At 36.5% G+C, this 21,255-nt stretch overlaps 1 protein-coding gene across 1 annotated transcript in view; it reads left to right on the top strand.

Moving 5' to 3' along the window:
- Window positions 1-21,255, top strand: part of ATP8A1 (ATPase phospholipid transporting 8A1) — a 252,807-nt gene that overhangs the window by 92,409 nt on the left and 139,143 nt on the right. Inside the window, 5 exon segments of the mRNA XM_021101159.1 lie at window positions 2,783-2,827; window positions 11,234-11,306; window positions 13,428-13,533; window positions 16,831-16,913; window positions 20,219-20,268. Coding sequence (XP_020956818.1) covers window positions 2,783-2,827; window positions 11,234-11,306; window positions 13,428-13,533; window positions 16,831-16,913; window positions 20,219-20,268 — 357 coding nt within the window.

Raw genomic sequence — 21,255 nt, 5'->3', positions numbered from 1 at the left:
ATTTAGATCTTCCTATTAGAACAAGCTGATGAATCCGGCACCATCTCTAAAGTTAACAAAGATTCTTATTCTAATTAAGCAAACAAAACAATATTTTTTCCATGGGCAAGTCATTTGAATCAGTATTAAAAACATTTCATTGACAGTTTCCCTTTAAGTAAAAACCAAAATGCTCCTAAAAGCAATTTTTATTTATATATGAAAATGGTATATAAGTAGTTTAACTTGACAGTATTTTGTTTAGCAATATGTTTGCTGGAAAGATCAGCAATGTCAACACTGAGAAGAGATTCACCATGAGAAACCTCATGATTATCCAATAGTTAGCCCCAAGGTCTAGATTATAACCAACAAACGTATCTTACTGTGACTAGCGAGTAAAGCTGAGTAAACACCCTTCCTTTATTTATTCACATGCCTGACAAATGTTCATGTCTTTGTATTATGTAGCATTTTGTGAGATGATGGGGACCCAATGATGAACAGAAGTTCACATGGTTTCTGCCCTCCTAAGGTTTATAGTCTAATTGGAGGTTAAGGGATGTAATTAAATGATCATACAGACAAATATAAAATCAGAGCACAGTACATAGGACAAAGGTCTATGTGGGCTTGTGACTGGGGACAGGGAGGGGTTGCTCTAATCAAGGAGATCAAGGACTATTCCCTGAGAAAGTGATGCCGAAGAGTGAGTTTAAATGAAGAACTTGCCAAGCAGATAGAACAGCACTGACCCACAAAGGCAGATAGTGAGGCAGAGCATACCCACCAGAGCTGCTGGAGCAGTGGTCGTGGGGAATCTCATGCAGGCGGGATAAGTAACCGGTGTGTGGGTCACGTGCTGCTCACCACATTCTGAAGAGTGCTCAGCATCTGCCAGGCCCAGACCACACCCAGGAGAGGGACCCTGAGCCTTGAGCTCTGAGGCTTTTAAGCCAGAGGAGTTGGGAAGCACCAGCCTCTCTCCTGATGTGAGATCCAAGGCTGCTCTACAACACCAGTGTGACTTAACAGAACCGTGCCATGGTGTTTTTTCCTTGGGAAGCACCAGGCCTTCCCCTGGTACCACTGGAGAGCTAGTCTAAGCCTTGAGGTTAATGAGAAGTGATTTTCCAGAGCATGGGCTGCAGCCAGTTTCCATAGAGTTGCCAGGAGGCCATCACCTTTTCCAGAACTCCGGTCCAGCAGGGGCTTGCTCAGCCCTTCCTCTCAAGCATCTAAAAACATCCTTTGGTAGAAGAGAGAATCCTAGGAGGACTGCCTTCATTGTGACTGGAGCAGAGATACTGGAAACTACACTGGAGATGGGATGATGCTTTGGAGGTGTCTCAGCGTATGAGGCCCATGTCAGGGCTGGTTTGGTGAAAGAGTAAAGAGAATAGAGGATACTTAGGGAGTGAAAGGATCCTACCAGTTTTCAGTGAAGATTATTGTGTATTTGTCCAAAGCACGGGACTTTATACTTGTACTCAATACTGACCTCTGCATTTTTAAAACTCTACCTATATCTAATACATTTACTTTGAAGGAAAACTTGGAACGGTCACGTATAATGAAAGAAATGGGACATAAAATCTCTTCATGCTGCTGAGAGCGAGCAGATCTTAAATGTTCTCACCATAAAAAAAAATGATAATTGGGTGATGGATGGAGCGTTAGCTAAAGCAATTCAGATGGGAAACAAATCATCATGTTTTATTTACATCTTAAATTTGTACAGTGTTGTATGTCAATTATGCCTCGTAAAGCTAGAAAATTTTTGAACTCTAAAAAGAAATTGTTAATGAATACATATATAAATAAACAAAAAAGAATCTGCTCTATCATCTATTATAGGCCAATTCTGACTGAATTCATGACTCACTGATTGAAATAGAAATTATATATGGATCAAACTTTCCTTGTGCTCAAATGAGCTAATGGACAAAATTCAAGTTTGGGGTTTGTTTTTTTTTTAATCTTTCTGTGCTACACACCTGGGACATATGGAAGTTCCCAGACTAGGGGTCAAATTGGAACCTCAGCTTCCAGCCTATGCCACTGCCACAGCAATGTGGGATCCGAGTCATGTCTGCAACCTACACCATGGCTCACGGCAACACCAGTTCTTTAACTCACTGATCGAGGCCAAGGATCAAACCTGTGTCCTCATGGATACTAGTCAGGTTTGTTACTGCTGAGCCACAGTAGGAACTCTGAAATTAAAGTATTGATGAATGTGTTTTCTGTGTGAGATAACAAATTGTTTAATCACTGAATTATGGCTTGAGTCAAAATTTTTGAATGTCTTTTAAAATGTGGCTCCCATTACTTATAGCAATGTAATTAACTTTGACTTTAATATACCTGTTTAAAGAACCTCATGGTAGCCAAATTTACTTCTAAAATGTACCTGGCAAGTTTTATCAGTGTGATAGTTTGTTCTTAGGTATTAGCATGTTTATTTCATTAAGACACTTTATTCGGATTATACAGTATATGATCAATTTTCCATTGGCTTTAGCATATTTTTAAACTACTAAGTTCAATATTTCCTACTTAATCCTGAATTCTCTGCATAAAATCAGGAAATGTCATGGTGAAGAGGCCATTTGGCTATCCAGTTAGTTCCCATAAATCATACTTAGTTACTAACTGCCATCCTTTCCAAATCAACTAAAAGTTTATTTCCTTAACGTTGTCAAGATCCATCTCTCGGTACGTCCCGTTTGCATGCTTTTCTGTTTCCAGCCTTTCTGTGATTATTTTCTCCTCTTTCTGTCCCTCCTTTTGCTTTCTGAAGCCATGTCCCTGAACCTGAGGATTATGGCTGCTCTCCTGATGAATGGTAAGCTGCATGGACCCTTCTGTCTCATTGATCCCTTTAAAAGGTTTACATCATATTGTTCTGTTAGACACATTTACTACTTTTGAAAAAATATGACTGATCAGGTAGGATGACAATGCTGTAAAATAGGTATTTCTTGAAATCTGTTGAAGATCCCTGATTTCCTACTGCATAACCTTTAGCCATGTTATAAACATTTAGTTCAAAGTTTATGTACAGCTGTGTATCTGTAATAAAGTCTGTAATGACCAACTCAGTCCCTAGGCTGGGACGACCTAAGATTTCAGCATCTGCTCCAGAAATTTTCTTGGATTTTTTTTTTTTTTTTAGCTCAGCACTGCCACCTTCTGCCACTACATACATTTTCTGCAGATTTGCAGAGAGATGCTACTAAAATACCCACGCAGCTGAAAGTTCCTTTACATTTCTTTTTGTTAATTTCCTAAATCTGTTTGGAGGCTCAAAAATACAAATTTTTATTGAAATATCTAGGACAAATGTTGGAAAGCTATACTACTAAGGACTAGAGTTAACCGGAATTAATTTTAGAATTACTATTTTTGGCATTTTATAGCCTTAATTTCAATATTTATTGGGGTTTTTTCTTTGTCTTACCTTTAAAATCCCCCCATAGATATACATTTTCATTTAGAATAATATAAGTTTATTTTGATAATTTCATCATGATTTGGTGGCAGATGAAATTTCAGAGAACAGATTCCTTTAATGCTGGTAATATAGAAGACATTGCAACTTTATATGTGGTTACATTTCTATTTCCAGATTTACATGTATTTTATGATTAAGCCACAGTTCCAGTATACATAGAGTTCCAATAACATCCATTCAGTATTTTCAACTTGGATTGTATTTCAATAAAGTGGCATTTGGAAACAATTTGCAGTAAACCTTATAATACGTAGGGTCAATGACAGAGGCAACTATGTGGTTCATGTGATAACTGATGGGTCATTACATTTAAGCTCCTTGCTTGGAGTGTCATACATTTCCACACCTACCGTACCTGAACAATTCTTAGGGTTTTTTTTTTTTTTTTTTTTTTTTTTTTTGGCCTCACCTGGGGCATGTGGGAGTCCCCAGACCAGGGATTGAACCCCTGCCCCACAGCAGCAACCTGAGCCATGGCAGTGACAATTCCGGATCCTTAACCACTGCACCACAAGAGAACTCCTCATAATATATATATTTTTTAATGTACCAAAGCATTTTACTCTTGGCAGATATTTCAAGTTTGATGATACAGATATTCCCTTTTACTTAATCTTTTGAGACTGTCGTTAAAATTTTGACTATATCTTTTTACTTGTTGCTTTCCCGTAGATTAGCGTAAGTCTGTTAAACACTACTGTTAGTGTAGAATTAATACACATTTATGTAAAAGTAAGTTCACAGTGAGTGTTAGCTCATTCTTAAAAGAAGGAAATTACCTTCATTATATTTTTATGAATATTGGATGGAAATGTCAAAAATTGTTGTTTGCGCAGGCCGTTTAAAATACCCTACTTCAGCAGAGGTTGTTTCATGACTTTTATCGTTGGAAAAAATAAAAAGAGAGAGTGTTATTTTATCTGTTTAATAAGTTCTTTTTGCAAAATACCTTTTTGAAAAATTTGATGTTCTAAACTAGGGAACTCAAATAAATGCCAACTTTTCCATAAATTGTACAATTCCACTTGTGGTTATGTATAAACTAAGATATAGTAGTTTTAAAAATGAACACGAGGGAAGAATTTTGCCACCTTTTTAATAATGGGAGCTTTATTTTCAATAAATACTTAGATTCCCCATCTATCAAGTAGTTACCAGTAGGCAGCAAAGATGCAGGAATGGATATTACTTTAACTTTTGTTGTGTCCTGGGTCCTGTGCAGTTGTCAAGGATGCAGACTGGATTCTTACCACCCAAGTTCACATCCTGATCCTTTTGGTGCACTTGAACCAGTTCCCTAATCTCTCTACTGCCGATCCTTGTCTGGTAGAATGTAGACACCATCAGGAGGTTGTGAAGATTAAATGATCTGTTTGTAAAGTGCTTAGTGTCTGGACAAAGTAAGCTCACAGTGAGTGTTAGCTCTGACGTCACTCACTTAATCTTCAAGACATATTTGAGGAGTTGTAACTGATATGACCATTCTAAAGTTGGTGGAATACAGGCAAAGAAGCTAAAAAGTAACCTGCCCCAAAATATACAACCAGGAAACATGGCAGACAGAGTTAAAACCTCACTCAGCCTAGTTATAACGTAGGCGCTGGTAATATTACATCCTATAGACTTTAAAGAGCTTCAAAAATATCTGCTTTTAGAGCAACAGATCCCCTTACTCTTTCAGTTATTTTATTTGTTTCTTTCTGTCTGTGTTAAGCTAGCAAGAGCAAGTAAAATTTAACCAACTGACTTGAGAAAAATTAGCATGAGGGGGACACAGTCTTGCACAATCCTACACGGGGCCTCTGCCCAAACTGATCCCCTTGGTTTCATGTTGCCAGTGAAACCAAGATTGAAAGTGTGATCCTGGTTGAATCCTATGCACCAGGCACCTGGCTATATCTTCATGCTGCTGGTCTTCATGGGTGAACTGGAGACTGCAGATGACTCTATAAATCCCCAAACTGGAAGTTTATTCTTGTCTGTCAGCAGCTTCACCTTTCAAAGTGAAGTTCATTGAATTCCACATATAAAACCTATGGCCTTTACTGTATTTTTTACTAACCTACTTGAGCCATATCTGCTACAAAAATACTAAGTTAAAAAACACAATATTTGATGCTTAAGTATATGTAACATATTTACATGTAAGTCAAATGTGAAGGCAAACCTATAACGTAGTAACACTTTCAAAAATACTCTCTTGATGTTAAAAGTAACTGGATGATGGCTGTAACTCTTCTTGTTTAAATCTATTAATATAAATAGTTTACAGAGATGAAATCATTTCTGAACTAGTAGCCACTTACTCCAGAATTGGTATGATTTTTTTTGTTATTGCCAAGTACCATCACCTAACATGTAACTTTACAAGTTAATTCATTTCTGTTAAAAATCTGCTATTCTCAGGAGTTCCCTGATGGCTCAGTGAGTTAAGAATCAGCATTGCCACTGCTGTGGCGTGGGTTCAGAATTTGACATGCCACAGGAGAGGCCCCCCAAGAAAGAGATTTTTTTTTTTTTAATCTACCATTCTTGGAGTTCCTGTCATGGCTCAGCAGTTAATGAACCCGACTAGCATCCATGAGGACGCAAATTCCATCCCTGGCCTCGCTCAGTGGGTTGCGTTACGGCATTGCCGGAGCTGTGGTGTAGGTCACAGACACTGCTCAGATCCCTCCTTGCTCTGGCTGTAGTGTAGACCGGGCTACATCTCCAATTGGATCCCTGGCCTGAGAACCGCCATATGCTACAGGTATGGCCCTAAAAAGACAAAAAAAAAAAAAAAAAAACCCTACCATTCTCTAAACAGTATCGCTATTTGAGGAATTACACACACACAAAAAAATCTGCTTATTTTCAGCATCTCCATGGCCCTAAGATATGTTTATTTTCCAAAACTATACATTTCACTACATTTAAAAAATTTTTCTAATGTCATCTGGTGGAAATTTTCAAGCATAAACAAAAGTAGACAGATGTACTCTCATTCACTTCAATAATATGTACTCAAAGCTAATTTCAATTCATCTGTTTTCCACCACTGTTGCTTTGAGGCAAATCCCAAATAACATATTATTTCACTTTTTCTTAGTGTTTAATATATTTCCACATTATTCTTTCTGATAGTTGTTTTTTCTTAAGTAAATGCTAGTGAGGGTGATTCTTAGCATGTCCTTTAAATGCTAAAAAGGATACCTTAAAGTGTTCTGTGCTTAGGCATTTCACTTTGTTTTTACTATCATCCCAATATTAGTGGATAGTACCATTTTCTGGTCTTATTTTTTCATTTCATTTTGGCCCATAATTATATATGGTAATTATAGTGGTGTTTGTTTATTCTGTTGCCACAGTGAGGCTCACTAAACATTCTTCCAGGTGTGACTGTATTATCATCAGATCTAACACATCCAAATTAGTGTTAGTCTTCAAAGTAGTCGTTTTGACAGGTGATTTATTTATTCCAATGAAGCAACCATTTCAGAGAATCTTTTTGGGACTCCTCTTTTGTAGCTGCTCTCAGAAGCACTTTGAACCACATAGAAAAGCAGATCTCATTACTTTGGTCAAAACTGCTGTCTAACAAAAAATATTATTATTGAATTCAATCACTTGTTTATATTCTTGGTCTTGACTGGACCTGATGCTGAATAACAAATTCATTTCTGAAAATTAAATCTCCCCTTAAGGAATTTGGATTTGGAACCAGTCACACCATCCAAAAGCAGAAAGTGCAGATACTTTCAAAAAACAGGGCATTGTAGTCACCCTGCCTTTGTCTCCCCGTGTATACACATGTGTAACATGTATGTGTAGATAAGGTATACATTTAGTTTGTTGTAGGATGTGAATATATTTCAGCTGACATGACTGGATTTTGTTCTGACATGGATTTTGTGCTGGTTTTTAATTTTTAATTTAAATTTGATTTTTTAAAAAAATTTTCCTAGTGCATTAACATGTTACAAATTCAAAGGATGTAAAGAGGGAAGAGTTTTCCTGCCTCAGTCCTCCATTGCCCCTCCTGAAGGCAGCCAATGTAACCAATTGCAGGTGTATTCCTCCAAATCTATTCTACTTATATACATGCACGTGTTTTTCCTCTCATAGTTTTGCAGAAAGTGAAGCATACTATACGCACTGTTTTGTATTAGCTTTTCATTGGACAGTGCATCTTTGAGATTCGTCTGTCTTCCATATAGAGCTCCCCATTTTTTGTTTGGTATTCTGTTACGTGAATCTATCACAGTGTTTTTAAGCAACAGCCCTGATAAAACTTTGAGTGTATTTCTAATATTTTGCTATTAAAATTGTGCTGCAGAGAATGAATTTGTACATATAGCATTTTGCACTAGGTGGTACAAATTACTAGAACTAGAATTTCTGAATTAAAGGATTACATGTGTTTTAAAGTTTGATAGAAATTGCCAATATCCCTTTTTAGAAGTTATAACAATTTTCATTCTCTTCAATGATAGATGATTTAACTTTTTCTACAGTCATAGAAGCACAGGGTTGTCAAACTTTGTGTCTGCCGAAACAATAAATTTAAATCTCATTTCTCTCATTGTTATGTGAGATTGACTGTATATCTAAAGCCACTTATATTTCCTTTGTGGACTGTGTGTTTATATCCTTTGCTCATTGTTCTACTGCATTGTTGATCTTTTTCTTTCTTTTTTTTTTTTCTTTTTTCTTTTTTTTTTTTTTTTTTTTTTTGGTCTTTTTGCCATTTCTTGGGCTGCTGCAGCATATGGAGGTTCCCAGGCTGAGGGTCTAATTGGAGCTATAGTTGCCAGCCTACACCACAGCCATAGCAACACAAGAGAGCCGCATCTACAACCTACACCACAGCTCAAGGCAATGCTGGATCCTTAACCCACTGAGCAAGGCCAGGAATCAAACCCGCAACCTCATGGTTCCTAGTCGGATTCATTAACCACTGGGCCACGACGGGAACTCCTGATCTTTTTCGTATTGGTTTTTATGAGTCCTTTTTATTTTAAGTTAACCTTCATTATATGTGTTGGAAATATTCTTTCCCAGTTTGACATTTGGCTTTTGACTTTGCTTGCAACAGTTTTTGCTGTACAGAAATATTTTAGCTGTATGCAATCAAAGTTTTCTATTTGTTTTCTGAATTAGGTATGATACTTAGACCTTTTTTATGCCTAAGTTATTCTTAAATTTTCCTATCTCTTTAGTACTTTTATTAAATCATTCATCCATTGGTTTAAAGTAAAAAGTATGAACTGAAGTTTTTTCCTTTTTTTTTTTTTTTGACTCTTGTTAACATGATTTCATAGTCCATACTCTTATATATGAAATTCACTAATACCGAGTGGGCCATTTATTCTAATTTATATTTATTCATAAAATTCTGAATCTTCCCACTTTTTATCACTATGGGGATTGTTCATTTTTGGATGGTCAGAAAATAATTATTTACAATGTATCTTTTAAATTTATTTACAGTGTAGCTTTTAAATCAAGAGGATGCAAATTACATGACACTGTGGGTTAACCGCTCATTTTTCCACTTACTTTAATGTCTACCCCCACCTTATTACTTTTTGCAAAACACCATAATTTCTTTGTTTCCTTGTGAGGCAAAGTGTCACTTGAAATTTCTCTGGAAATTTTGAACAAAATGTAGGTGTTGGTTTGCACTTTTATTTGTGGGTAGTTTGCAAATTTATATAGCTTTGTCAACTAACAGTTTAAACTATTGTGCATTTAATGAAGTTGGTTCTTATTTTGAAATGACTTGAACTTTCTAATTTTATCAAACACTTTTACTAAAAATGAACCTTTTGTGAGATGTCAGAAAGGGATGGTGAGAGCTCAGTGCTTGAATTACCCAACGCAGACTATAATTAGTAGCTGAGTTGTTTACAGTTTTTATGATCTTGAAAAGGAAGTTACTTTTTGGGAGAAGAGTTATTTAGCATTATCCATGTTAGAAGTCTTCATTGATGAGGGCAGGATGTGTCCTATAAATATTTCAATTGTGTATCTTGTGTCATTTATTATAAATACATTTGAAAGTTATATCAATTGTGGTAACTGGGATTTATGAAATGAAAGAATTACTGATGCGATTAATAAGACTTATCTTCAGATTTATAAAGGCTTTTAGTCTGGAATTCTTTAGAAGGAAAATAGACCTCCACATGCAAGAAGTTGCTGTGAATATTCCTTGACATTTCAATTTATCTAACAAATATGTGGGAAAGTAGAACTAAGAATACATTTTAATAATAGGGACATTTTATAGAACCCTGAATAATAAACTACTTTGAAGAAATGATAGGAGTTCCCTAGTGGCTCGGTGGGTTAAGAATCTGGAATTGTTACTACTGTGGCTCAGGTCATTGCTGTGGCACAGGTTCAGTCCCTGGCCCAGGAACTTTTGTATGCCATGGGCACAGACAAAAAAAGAAAAGAAAAGAAATGATAGTATTTGGAGAAGATGATGCTAATTTTTCTCTATCTACTCATTGGTAAGTCATTTAAAAGTTCTTGGATTTTCCCCTTCATCTTTAAAACTAGAGAAAGAGGAGGAGAAATAATAATAATAGTAATAATAATAATTTATTTAGCTCTCATAATTATTGAGAATTAATAAGCCAAAATATCACACAAATAAATATATGTTTTACCATAAATATTCTAACTTCCTAAATTGGTTTGTAGGAAAAATGCATGTATTGACAATACAGTTTATGTTCAATTATTTCAGATTCTTTTTTTCCCAATGATTTCCCCTTCCTTTCAAGCAGCTAGCTTTAAAATATGAAAATGTTTTAAAATGATGTGACACACTAACATTGATAATACTCTTTGTAACCTGCAAAAATTGTGATTAAAAGCTTTCTGGATTACAGTTATTTAGTATTGGGCACATTTTTTTTCCTCAGTGAATTCTGAAATTTCCTTCTGAGCACAAAAGCTTTAAACCTATGTGTTTTCACTGAATATTGAAAAGTATACCCTTGGGGTTTGACATGTCCACTTAAATGTTCCTTGTCTTCTTGAATCTCAACATTTTGATATTAAATTGCATGGTTATGAGATTAGTAATATCTAGATTATAGAGGCAATTCTGATTTGATTTGTTTCATAAGAAGTTCAAGTTTGCTGATCTGAACACAGCCACAACACACAATCCCATACACTTTTATGGCTTATTCTCCTTATGTACACATACAGAATAAATGTGCTTGTAACTAAATGTATCAAATATTTGTTAGTGATAGATATTGATGAAATTGTAAGTATTATTTTTGTTTCATATGATAATCATATAGTATTAGTCACTTTAAAGATTTCTCATGGCTAAAGTTAAAGAATATTACTTTTTAGGAACTCCATTCTCAAAATTTTTAAAACTTGGAAAAATTATAGAAGTAAAAATTCAATTGCAGGTATTTTGTTACATTTTTAAAATTAATATTTTTAAACTTCATGTGACTATAACATAAATTTATTCCAGGAAAATGAACTGTAAAATACTATTTTTTATTACACTCCTGAAGGCTTTCACATTTTGGAATGTTTGCAAATATTTTATAATTGAGTCATGAAATCTGTGGTGTCTTATTTAGAAATGCAGAGTAAATTATATTTACTCTGTTAAAGGTTTAAAGGCATAACGATTTTGTTTAACAGTAACTTACAAACAGATCAGTGGGCTTATATAAACGAACCAAGTTTCCTCCAATTTTTTTCGCCTTTTAGGCAGAGCTCACAGTTAGGAGATGAAAAAACATTCAGCGATTCATCACTTCTGGAAAACCTCCAAAATAATCATGTAAGCAACGTATCACCATTATCTTTCATTGGTAAATGAAAACTAATGAGTGTTTCTCTGAATTATCTTCCATGTTTATATATTCCTTTTTTTGCTTTCATAATCATTTTAATAATTATCAAAACTTCTTATTTCTAAATTATTTTTACTTGACCAACATGAATTCATAGTTGCTCAAAGTTAGTTTTTAACATTATCAGTAATCAGTATTCTAGTTTTCTAAACATTGTGTATTAATTCTAGAGCCTTATTTGTGTGAAACAACCCGTTAACAATTTTAAAATAGCTATAAAAATGAATTACCTGCTCAAAATTATAGGCCAGTGCCAAATCTATGCAATAAGAAATTTGGACATCTGCCATCAGTTTGAACATGCCATGTATGAAGTTACCAATACTTACTAAAATTCCACCTGATCAAATGATAGGGTCTTCCAAGTTTACATCCCAGAACTTTTTCTCACAGTGGCTTCAAGCTCAATATGTCCAAACTTGAACTCATGATCATCACCCCAAAACCTGGTCCCTTCCTAGCACTGGTAGACGTACCACGTGTGCCCCAGGGCAGGGCTCTAGCAATGTATTCATGTGGTATTTTTGCCTCAACAAAACATGGGCTTCAAGATCCACAAAACCTAGACCTAAACCCTCCTCTTCCCTGTGTTCTCGGGGTCAGTTAATTGCACCATCACCTGTCTTATTACTTCTAGGGACTTGGGGTTGCTTTTGATACCTCCTTCGCCTCCAACTCTAGGTCTATAATGAGTCACTAAGCCCTTGTCAGTATAACTTCTAGAATACTTCCAGAATGTCTTCGTCACTTCATTCTCACTTTCTCTACCCAGTCCAGACTACCGGTTCCCTCCAGGGGAATTACTGTAAGAGCCTCCTACCCACCGATTCTCCTAGTTTCTATTTGTATCCCCCTCCAAGTCTTGTTGCACACAGCAACTGGACTGATACAGATGGAAATCAGGCCCCATCATCCTCTGTTTAAAAACCATGCCCTGGCTTCCCTCTCCGTTTGCAGAGTTATACGATCCAGCCCCTACCTAAGTCACCAACCTCACTTCAACCTCTTTTTTCATTTGCTCAGAATGCTTCATTCTTTCCTCTTTTAGGACCTTTGCAGTCACGTGTGCTTCCTGCTTGGTGGAAAACTCTTTTTTTAGTTCTTCATGAGGCTAAAACCCCATCAGCTTAAATATCACATGGTCTCAAGGACAGCCTCAGACTGGCCCAAATCACGTTACATGATATTTGTACATTTTATCCTTTTAGCCCTTTTCACACTGTAAATAAATAAATAATACTTGTGTACTATTTTATCTACTATGTGTCTATTTTTCCCACAGGTCAAAGCTTCACACAGCAGGGACCTTGTCTGTTTTGTCTGCCATTCTACCCTGAACAGTTTTTTTCAAATAAAGTTCTGGTTTACCTTTCTAATCACTTTTTTGTCTAAGAGCATAGAGGAATAGTTTTCCTTTATTAATTCAAATGATATTTTTCTTCATCAGGAGCCAGACAGAAAGATGGTCAGTGTTTAAAATCTGGCTGTTGTTCTATAAACTCTAAGTCCTTGCAGAAAAATCCCATCTTCCTCAGGCCCTAAGAATCCATTGTATATAGGACTTGCTCAGTCGATCCTTTTTAATTTAATAAAATGTATATCAGATGAAGGTTGCCATTTTGGACAGAGGACAAAACATGACAGAGAAATCCCCTGCCATCATCACCAAAACCCAAATAGTAGATCCACAGTGAGATTAGATGCCTAAAGTTTAGATGCAATCAGAAATTAGAACCAGGTAAAAGAACCCTTGAGGATTTCTCTCCTCTGATGACAGGATTCAACCATAACTGCCTTTTTTGCTATACTGTTTCTATTTAACAAGACAAAGTGGTTTTATATAAATGTTAAAAAAAGGAATGCAAGGGTGCAAGAATGATTGATTTTAGTTAAAAATACTTGTTGTTCTCATAGATGTTGGCTTCTTGGCTCCCATACCCTTAATATTTAACAGCTGCAGTCTTAATAGATACACATGAAGTAGTATTACTATATTAGTGTCAAAATGTTTCCAGAAAAGGGCTAAATTATGTGTTTATTTCTTACAGCCAACTGCACCTATAATATGTGAATTTCTTACGATGATGGCAGTTTGTCACACAGCAGTACCAGAGCGGGAAGGCGATAAGATTATTTACCAAGCAGCATCTCCAGGTAAAACAGAGCAATTGTGATGCATTTTTTTGCTGGGAAATGGTTCTGAAATTTGAGATGGTTCAGAAACAAAATCAATGTAATTGAAGAAGTAGAATAACCAAGTTACGTTTTTTACATCAAAAAGTTTAACACAACATTGTAAATCAACTACTTCAATGAAATAAATAATAATAAATAAAAACAAAAATTTACATACTAATTAGAAAAGTTACTTTGGCTTTCAAAATTAAACATATTTTAAAATATATAACTTTATACGTGTGATTTTTGTTTTATGATATAAATTATGTGGACATTTGAATAACAAAATCACAGAAGTTAAAAAAATGATACTTTTTTATATACATGTAGTAAGCTCTTCCTTCTTTGTAAAAAACTAAGAATAGACTGTTAGTCATAACTGTTTTTGCATGTAAGCAGACAAGAAAAGGAAGATCTGTTTGCCTAAACAGTGTGTATTTTATTTTATTTTATTTTATTTTGGTTTTTAGGGCCACACCTGCAGCACATGGAAGTGCCCAGGCTAGGGGTTGAATCGGAGCTGTAGCTGCCCATGCCAGCCTGTACCACAGCCACAGCAACGTGGGATCCGAGCCGCATCTGTGACCTACACCACAGCTCACAGCAACGCCAGATCCTCAACCCACTGAGCAAAGCCAGGGATTGAACCCACATCCTCACAGCTGCTAGTTGGGTTTGTTTCCCCTGAGCCACAACAGGAACTCCCAGTGTGCATATTTTAGAACACCAACCTTGCCTTCTTCTTTTGGAAATGGTAACCGAGGAGCTCCCTGTGTATTTATTTAGATGAGGAAGGTTTTACACTTTTGAAGGGATTCCATAAGGTATGTATTAGCACAGTTATAAGTATTTCATATTTAAGCTTATTTTCAATGTAAAATTGGGTAAATAATCAATTTGATGATTGTAAGACTTCAGAATAGAAGGAACACACTTGGGGAGGTTTGTTATGTGTTTTAAACTATATTCTAAACCAGCACTGACAACCTCGTAAAATGTACCAAATTCCTTAAAAGCATAAGAAATGTTGCCTCTAACGTGGATGGACCTAGAAACTATCATGCTAAGTGGAGTCCGCCATACAATGAGACACCAACATCAAATGCTTTCACTGACATGTGGAATCTGAAAAAAGGAGAGACCAAACTTTGCAGAACAGATGCTGACTCACAGACACTGAAAAACTTACGGTCTCCGGAAGAGACAGTTTTGGGGGGGGATGTGCTTGGGCTGTGGGATGGAAATCCTGTGAAATTAGATTGTTATGATCATTATACAACTACAGATGTGATAAATTCATTCGAATAATTTTTTTAAAAAAAGTATTAAAAAAAAGTTTTGAATATATTTCTTTCAACAACGATCTGAAGATGGGCTTCTATCATTCAAGAAAAAGAAATGTCTATTTTGTTTCAAAAAAAAAAAGAAACGTTGCCTCTTACATCATTGGGATAGAGACTATGTGAATGTTTTCTTATTCTGCATTTTATCCTCAGAAACAAGAAGATCTGATATAATAAAATAGTCAATTCATTTATATCCATTTAATTTGACCCTTAAATAGTAGTAGTATTAGTTTTTCTTTTTTCTTTTAAATGATTTTTGTTTTTTCTAGTATGGTTGGTTTACAGAGTTCTGTCAATTTTCTACTGTCCAGCAAAGTGACCCAGTCACACATACATCTATACATTCTTTTTCTTACATTATCATGCTCCATCATGCTCTATCACAAGTGATTAAATATAGTTCCCAGTGCTATACAGCAGGATCTCATTGCTTATCCATTCCAAAGGCAATAGTTTGCATCTATTAACCCCAAGCTCCCCATCCATCCCACTCCCTCCCACTCCCCCTCGACAACCACAAGTCTGTTCTCTAAGTCCATGAGTTGATTTTTTATGGAAAGGTGCATTTGTGCCATATATTAGATTCCAGATATGTGATATCATATGGTATTTGTCTTTCTCTTTCTGACTTACTTCACTTAGTATGAGAGTCTCTAGTTCCATCCATGTTGCTGCAAGTGGCATTATTTTGTTCTTTTTGATGGCTGAGTAGTATTCCATTGTGTATATATATATATATATATACCACATCTTCTTAATCCATTCATCTGTTGATGGACATTTAGGTTGTTTCCGTGTCTTGGCTATTGTGAATAGTGCTGCAGTGAACATGCAGGAGCATGTGTGTTTTTCAAGGAAAGTTTTGTTTAGATATATGCCCAAGAGTGGGATTGCTGGGTCATATGGTACTTCTATATTTACTTTTCTGAGGTATCTCCATACTGTTTTCCATAGTGGTTATAAGTATTAGTTTTTCTACATTTTTAGGAGGAAAAAGATCAAACTTAAGAAGGCAATGTGTCATTCATTTTTTCCCAGTTTTATTAAGAAATAATTGACATACATCAGTGTATCCCTAGTACTTATTTTTTTTATAAACTGGAAAATTGTATTTTTTGATCACCTCTATCCAATTCCCCCTTCCTCCACCCTCCATCTCTGATAAACACATCTGATCTCTTTTTCTATGAATTTGGTATTTTTTTACCTTTTTTTTTTTATGATTCCTCATATAAGTGATATCATTCACTGTTTGTCTTTCTCTGTCTGACTTATTTCACTTAGCATCATGCTTTAATGACCTACCCATGTTGTTGCACATGTAAGATTTCCTCATTTTTTATGCATCATTAATTTTGAGAAAAGTTTTCTAGGAGTGCCCACTGTAGCACAGCAGAAACGAATCCAACTAGGAACCATGAGGTTGAGGGTTCAATTCCTGGCCTTGCTCAGTGGGTTAAGGATCTGGCATTGCCGTGAGCTGTGGTGTTGGTTGCACACACAGCTCGGATCTGGCGTTGCTGCGGCTGTAGTGTAGGCCAGCCACTAAACCTCCAATTCCATCCCTAGCCTGGGAACCTCCATGAGCTGCGGGTGCAGCCCTAAAAAAAAAAAGAAAAATTTTCTAGAGAATATGCTGGACCAAGGGGTACGTTTAAATTGTCTCTTTTAGGTATGTTGGGCTAGCAGACTTAATCTTCAGAAATATGACTCTGGGTCTATTCATGTCTCAGATGCTTATAATTATTCTACTCATTCCTTTGGCATAGCTGTGGAATTTAAAAGAAATGGATTTTAATAAAAGGAGCAAGAATTTTAATTCTTTTTAAAATTAAGCAGAAAATTGTATTGCAGTAATGTATTTTTCTTCTATTTGGGATAACTTTTTTTCACCATGTATTTGCTTTCACCTCTTTTCCTAAAACAGATGAGGGAGCCCTGGTCAGAGCAGCCAAGCAACTGAATTTTGTTTTCACTGGAAGAACACCTGACTCAGTGATCATAGATTCAGTAAGTTATTTATTTTTAAGTCTCTCTTAAAACAGTGCATATGCGGGATTTCAAAGCTAAAATAATACCCAAAAGCTCATAATAAAATTGAGATTCCCTCCTCTGGTGCCATTCTCCAGAAGCAACCACTTTCTATTCTTTTAGCTATTTCTTTAAGCATTTATACATCTTGAATATATATGTATATGTGTGTGTATATATATATTCTCTTTTTTTGGCTGCCCTCAGCATATGGAGTTCCTGGGCCAGGGATCAGATCCGAGCTTCAATTGCACCCTATGCCACAACAGCAACTCCAGATCCTTAACCCACTGTGCCAGGCTGCAGATCAAACATTCGTCCTGGTGCTGCATATGTGCTGTCGATCCTGTTGTACCACAGCGGGAATTCCACATCTGATATATTTTTTTTCCTTTTATTTTCCCACTGTACAGCAAGGGGATCAAGTTATCCTTACATGTATACATTTTTCCCCACCCTTTGTTCTGTTGCAACATGAGTATCTAGACATAGTTCTCAGTGCTACTCAGCAGGATCTCCTTGTAAATCTATTCTAAGTTGTATCTGATAACCCAAGCTCCTGATCCCTCCCACTCCCTCCAAAAAAAATGTGTGATGAATGATATATGTTTTGATTCTTAAATTTAAAACATATCTACTGACTTTCTCTTGCTTTATTTGAAATGAAGAGTCATTTCCCTTGACTCACCATCCCTTCACAATAGTATTATAATTATATTACAGTGTTTGGTTAAGCAGGTATTCAGAATCAGATTTTTAAATGGCCAAAAGGCTTCATCAAACATTTCACAGAGGAAGATATGCAAATGGCCAATGAAAAACATCATTAGTCATCAGGGAAATGCAATTAAAGTCTCAATGAGATACCACTACTCACCCACCCAAAGGGGTAAATTAAAAACATCGGCAGCCCTGAATGTTAATGCGAATATAAAGCAGGTGGATCACCTATACGTTGCTAGTAGATGCATAAGATGGTCCAATCCATTTGGAAAACCTTTTAGAGTTTTCCAGTATAGATAAACGTGTGCTTGACTCAGCAAATGTACTCTTATTTACCCAGGAGAAATGAAAGCATATGTCCACAGAGAGATGTCTTATGGGATGTTCATAGCAACTTTATTCATAGTAGCTAAAAACTAGAAACAGACCAAATGTCCATCAATAGGAGAATGGATAAACTCATACAGTGGAATATCTAAACAATAAAAAAGAATAAAACATTGATTCCTCAACAGCATCGAATATGTGTATATGTATAACTGATCGTGTTGCTGTACATGTGACTAACACAACATTGTAAAGCAACTATAAATAAAATAAAATAAAAATGAATAAGAGGAAAAGAACACATTGGTAGATCCCAGAAACATTATGTTGGGCAAAAAAATTTTTTAAAGCCAGACACAGCTTATTTTCATGTCTACGCAGCTTAAGATCAGGAAAAAGTGATTTGTGGTGATTCAGAACGGTGGTTGCCTCAGCATCAGGGTGAAGATTCAGAAGGGCACAAAGGAATTTATGGGATGATGGAAGTGTTCCATGTCTGAACTGGGGTCATGGTTACCCCAAGTTACTTTGTCAAACTGTATAGTTTTCCCTGAACCTCATATTTAGGATCTCTGTACTCTATTGTATATAAATTGTATCTCATTAAGAAGTGTTATTTAGTGTTTATGTTGTTAGGCCTGTACTAATATTCCTGGGAGAACATTGTTGTAGTCAGTATTTAGGGTTTTTTTATTATTGTGTTTCCAGATACAAAATTATCTCCTGGAAGTAAATTTTTTTCTTTATTTCCTAAAGATAAATCTCTTATCTTTTTTCCAATTGCCTAATTTTCTTTCTACCTGTTGCTGATGGTTCCAGGCCTTCTCAGGGCCGCACGGGTGGCACATGGAAGTTCCCAGGCTAGGGGTCGAATCGGAGCCACAGCTGCAGGCCTACACCACAGCCACAGCAACACCAGATCCCCAATCCACTGAATGAGGCCAAGGATCGAACCCACATGCTCATGGATACTAGTCGGATTCATCTCCACTGAGCCGCAACAGGAACTCCCCCTGTGCATTTTTATCAGTGACGTTACACCAGACATCTGCCTGTGAGCAGTTCCTTCCTTGAGACGTCCTTTGGTTTTTTTCATGGGTAAGAGTGAAGCTGGTGTGGCAGGTCTGAGCTTAAGAGGGTACTTGTCAGCCCTGGGCTTCACTGTGGGATGGTCCAGTGGGATAAGTTTGGGAAGCTGTGGTTGTCTGTACCTTTAGGACTTCTCTCCAGCTTGTGGACTCCCCAGAGGGCAGTCTTCTGACTTCTGCCTGGAAGATCTGGCTGCCAGAATGGAGGGGGTTAGGGGCACTGAGCCTAGCATTTAGCACTGATATGATGCTTACGACTATGTCAGCTAACAGCAAGTCAGAGCGCCTCTATTCCACCTTTTATAGTGCAAAGCTTCTGGTCTCCTCACTTCACTGGAAGAGCCAGTGCCAAGAACTGCTTTTCCAGGATCTCTTTTCTGGTCCTCCCATTCGAGGCCCCTCCTTTACCTCACAATTCTTGAGCTGCCTGGTTTTCCACTTCCTTGCATCTTTTAGGGATCCTGTGGTACAGATCAGGTGAGTTCTCAGCTTTTCCCACAGCTACTGCAGCCTTTAAAACTTCTTGTATCTACTAAGGATGCATTTATCACTGATCTGTTTTCTTGCTTCCAAATTTTTAGTGCTGTTTTCTCTTTTCTTGTTTTCCTACATTACGTGTTTCCTTATTTTTAAGTGTTTTTTTGTAGTTTTAGTGGAACTTTGAGAAGAATGAAAATTAAATGTGTTGGGAGTTCTCATCATGGCTCAGTGGAAACATATCTGACTAGGATCCATGAGGACACAGGTTCAATCCCTGACCTCACTCAGTGCATTAACGATCCAGTGTTGCCATGAGCTGTGGTGGAGGTCGAAGGTGTGGCTTGGATCTTAGGTAGCTTTGTCTGTGGTGTAGGCTGGCGGCTACAGCTCCAATTCAGCCCCTAGCCTGGGAACCTCCATATGCCACAGTGTGGCCCTAAAAAGACAAAAAAAGAAAAAGAAAAAGAAAATTAATGTGTTATGTTCGGTCTTAACCTTCTTAACTTGAAAATTAAGTAAGTTCAATTAAAGATGTTATATTTCAGAAGGGACAGTTTACTTGTAGTGACATTTTTTTTAACACTCAAATTTCAGGACCAGGGTTTATTTCCAAGAAACCAAAGATACCTGCAACTCTCTGTAATCACGTTTTCCTTTTCTTCGTAGCTGGGGCAGGAAGAAAGATATGAATTGCTCAATGTCTTGGAGTTCACCAGGTAAAACATCTGCTCTTTAATTTGTATGTGTGATACAGATTTTTCTCTCCATTTTGATTTTTGCCCTTTGAAGTAACTAGAAAGTATGCGTTATTTTTATTTTAACTAAATTCATTTAGATAAAATATTAAAATCTTCAGTAAAATTTTTAATTGTCGTATCTGTAAGGAAATCATCAATAGTGCTCATCAGAGTCTTGTAAGGCATGACTCCTGGAGGCAGTGAAAAAGCATCTTTGAACATCACTGCTGCATCACAGCTATAAGGTAAAGACCAAGATAGTGATCTAGAAACATTGTTATACTTAGAGGCTCCAAGATGTATGTAGAATGAAGGTGAATCAGTGTTAGGAACCCACCATTCTAATTACGTGCTCATTGTATATCTAGCTGTCTTCAGGCTTTCAGAAACCATATCCAGCTCTCTGGTAGATAGAAGACCAGTTTCCATCTAGTAGGAAATAGCAGAAGCAACAAGATCATCCTACTTACTTTATGTCTTTACATCGTAGAAGAGAGGCCTTCTATTATAATCAGTGATATCTCTGTGAGTTTGGGGCTCTTTATTTCCATAAAACTGACTGTGTAGTTTCCCATTCTTTTTTTAAAAACTATTTATTTATTTATTTATATACAATGATTTATTTTTTTCCGTTATAGCTGGTTTACAGTGTTCTGTCAATTTTTTACTGTACAGCATGGTGACCCAGTTACACATACATGTATATATCTTTTGTTTCACATTCTCATGCCCCATCATAAGTGACTAGACATAGTTCCCAGTGCTGCACAGCAGGATCTCATTGCTAATAACCCATTCCAAAGGCAATAGTCTGCATCCATTAACCCCAAGCTCCCCATCCATCCCACTCCCTCCCCCTCCCCCTTGGCAACCACAAGTTTATTCTCCAAGTCCATGAGTTTCTTTTCTATGGAAAGGTTCATTTGTGTCATATATTAGATTCCAGATATAAGTGATATCATATGG

The sequence above is a fragment of the Sus scrofa genome, chromosome 8, assembly GCF_000003025.6.
Source record: "Sus scrofa isolate TJ Tabasco breed Duroc chromosome 8, Sscrofa11.1, whole genome shotgun sequence".
NCBI lineage: Eukaryota > Metazoa > Chordata > Mammalia > Artiodactyla > Suidae > Sus > Sus scrofa.
Note: the sequence above shows the minus strand (reverse complement) of the source record. Positions and strands in the feature narration are given on the sequence as shown.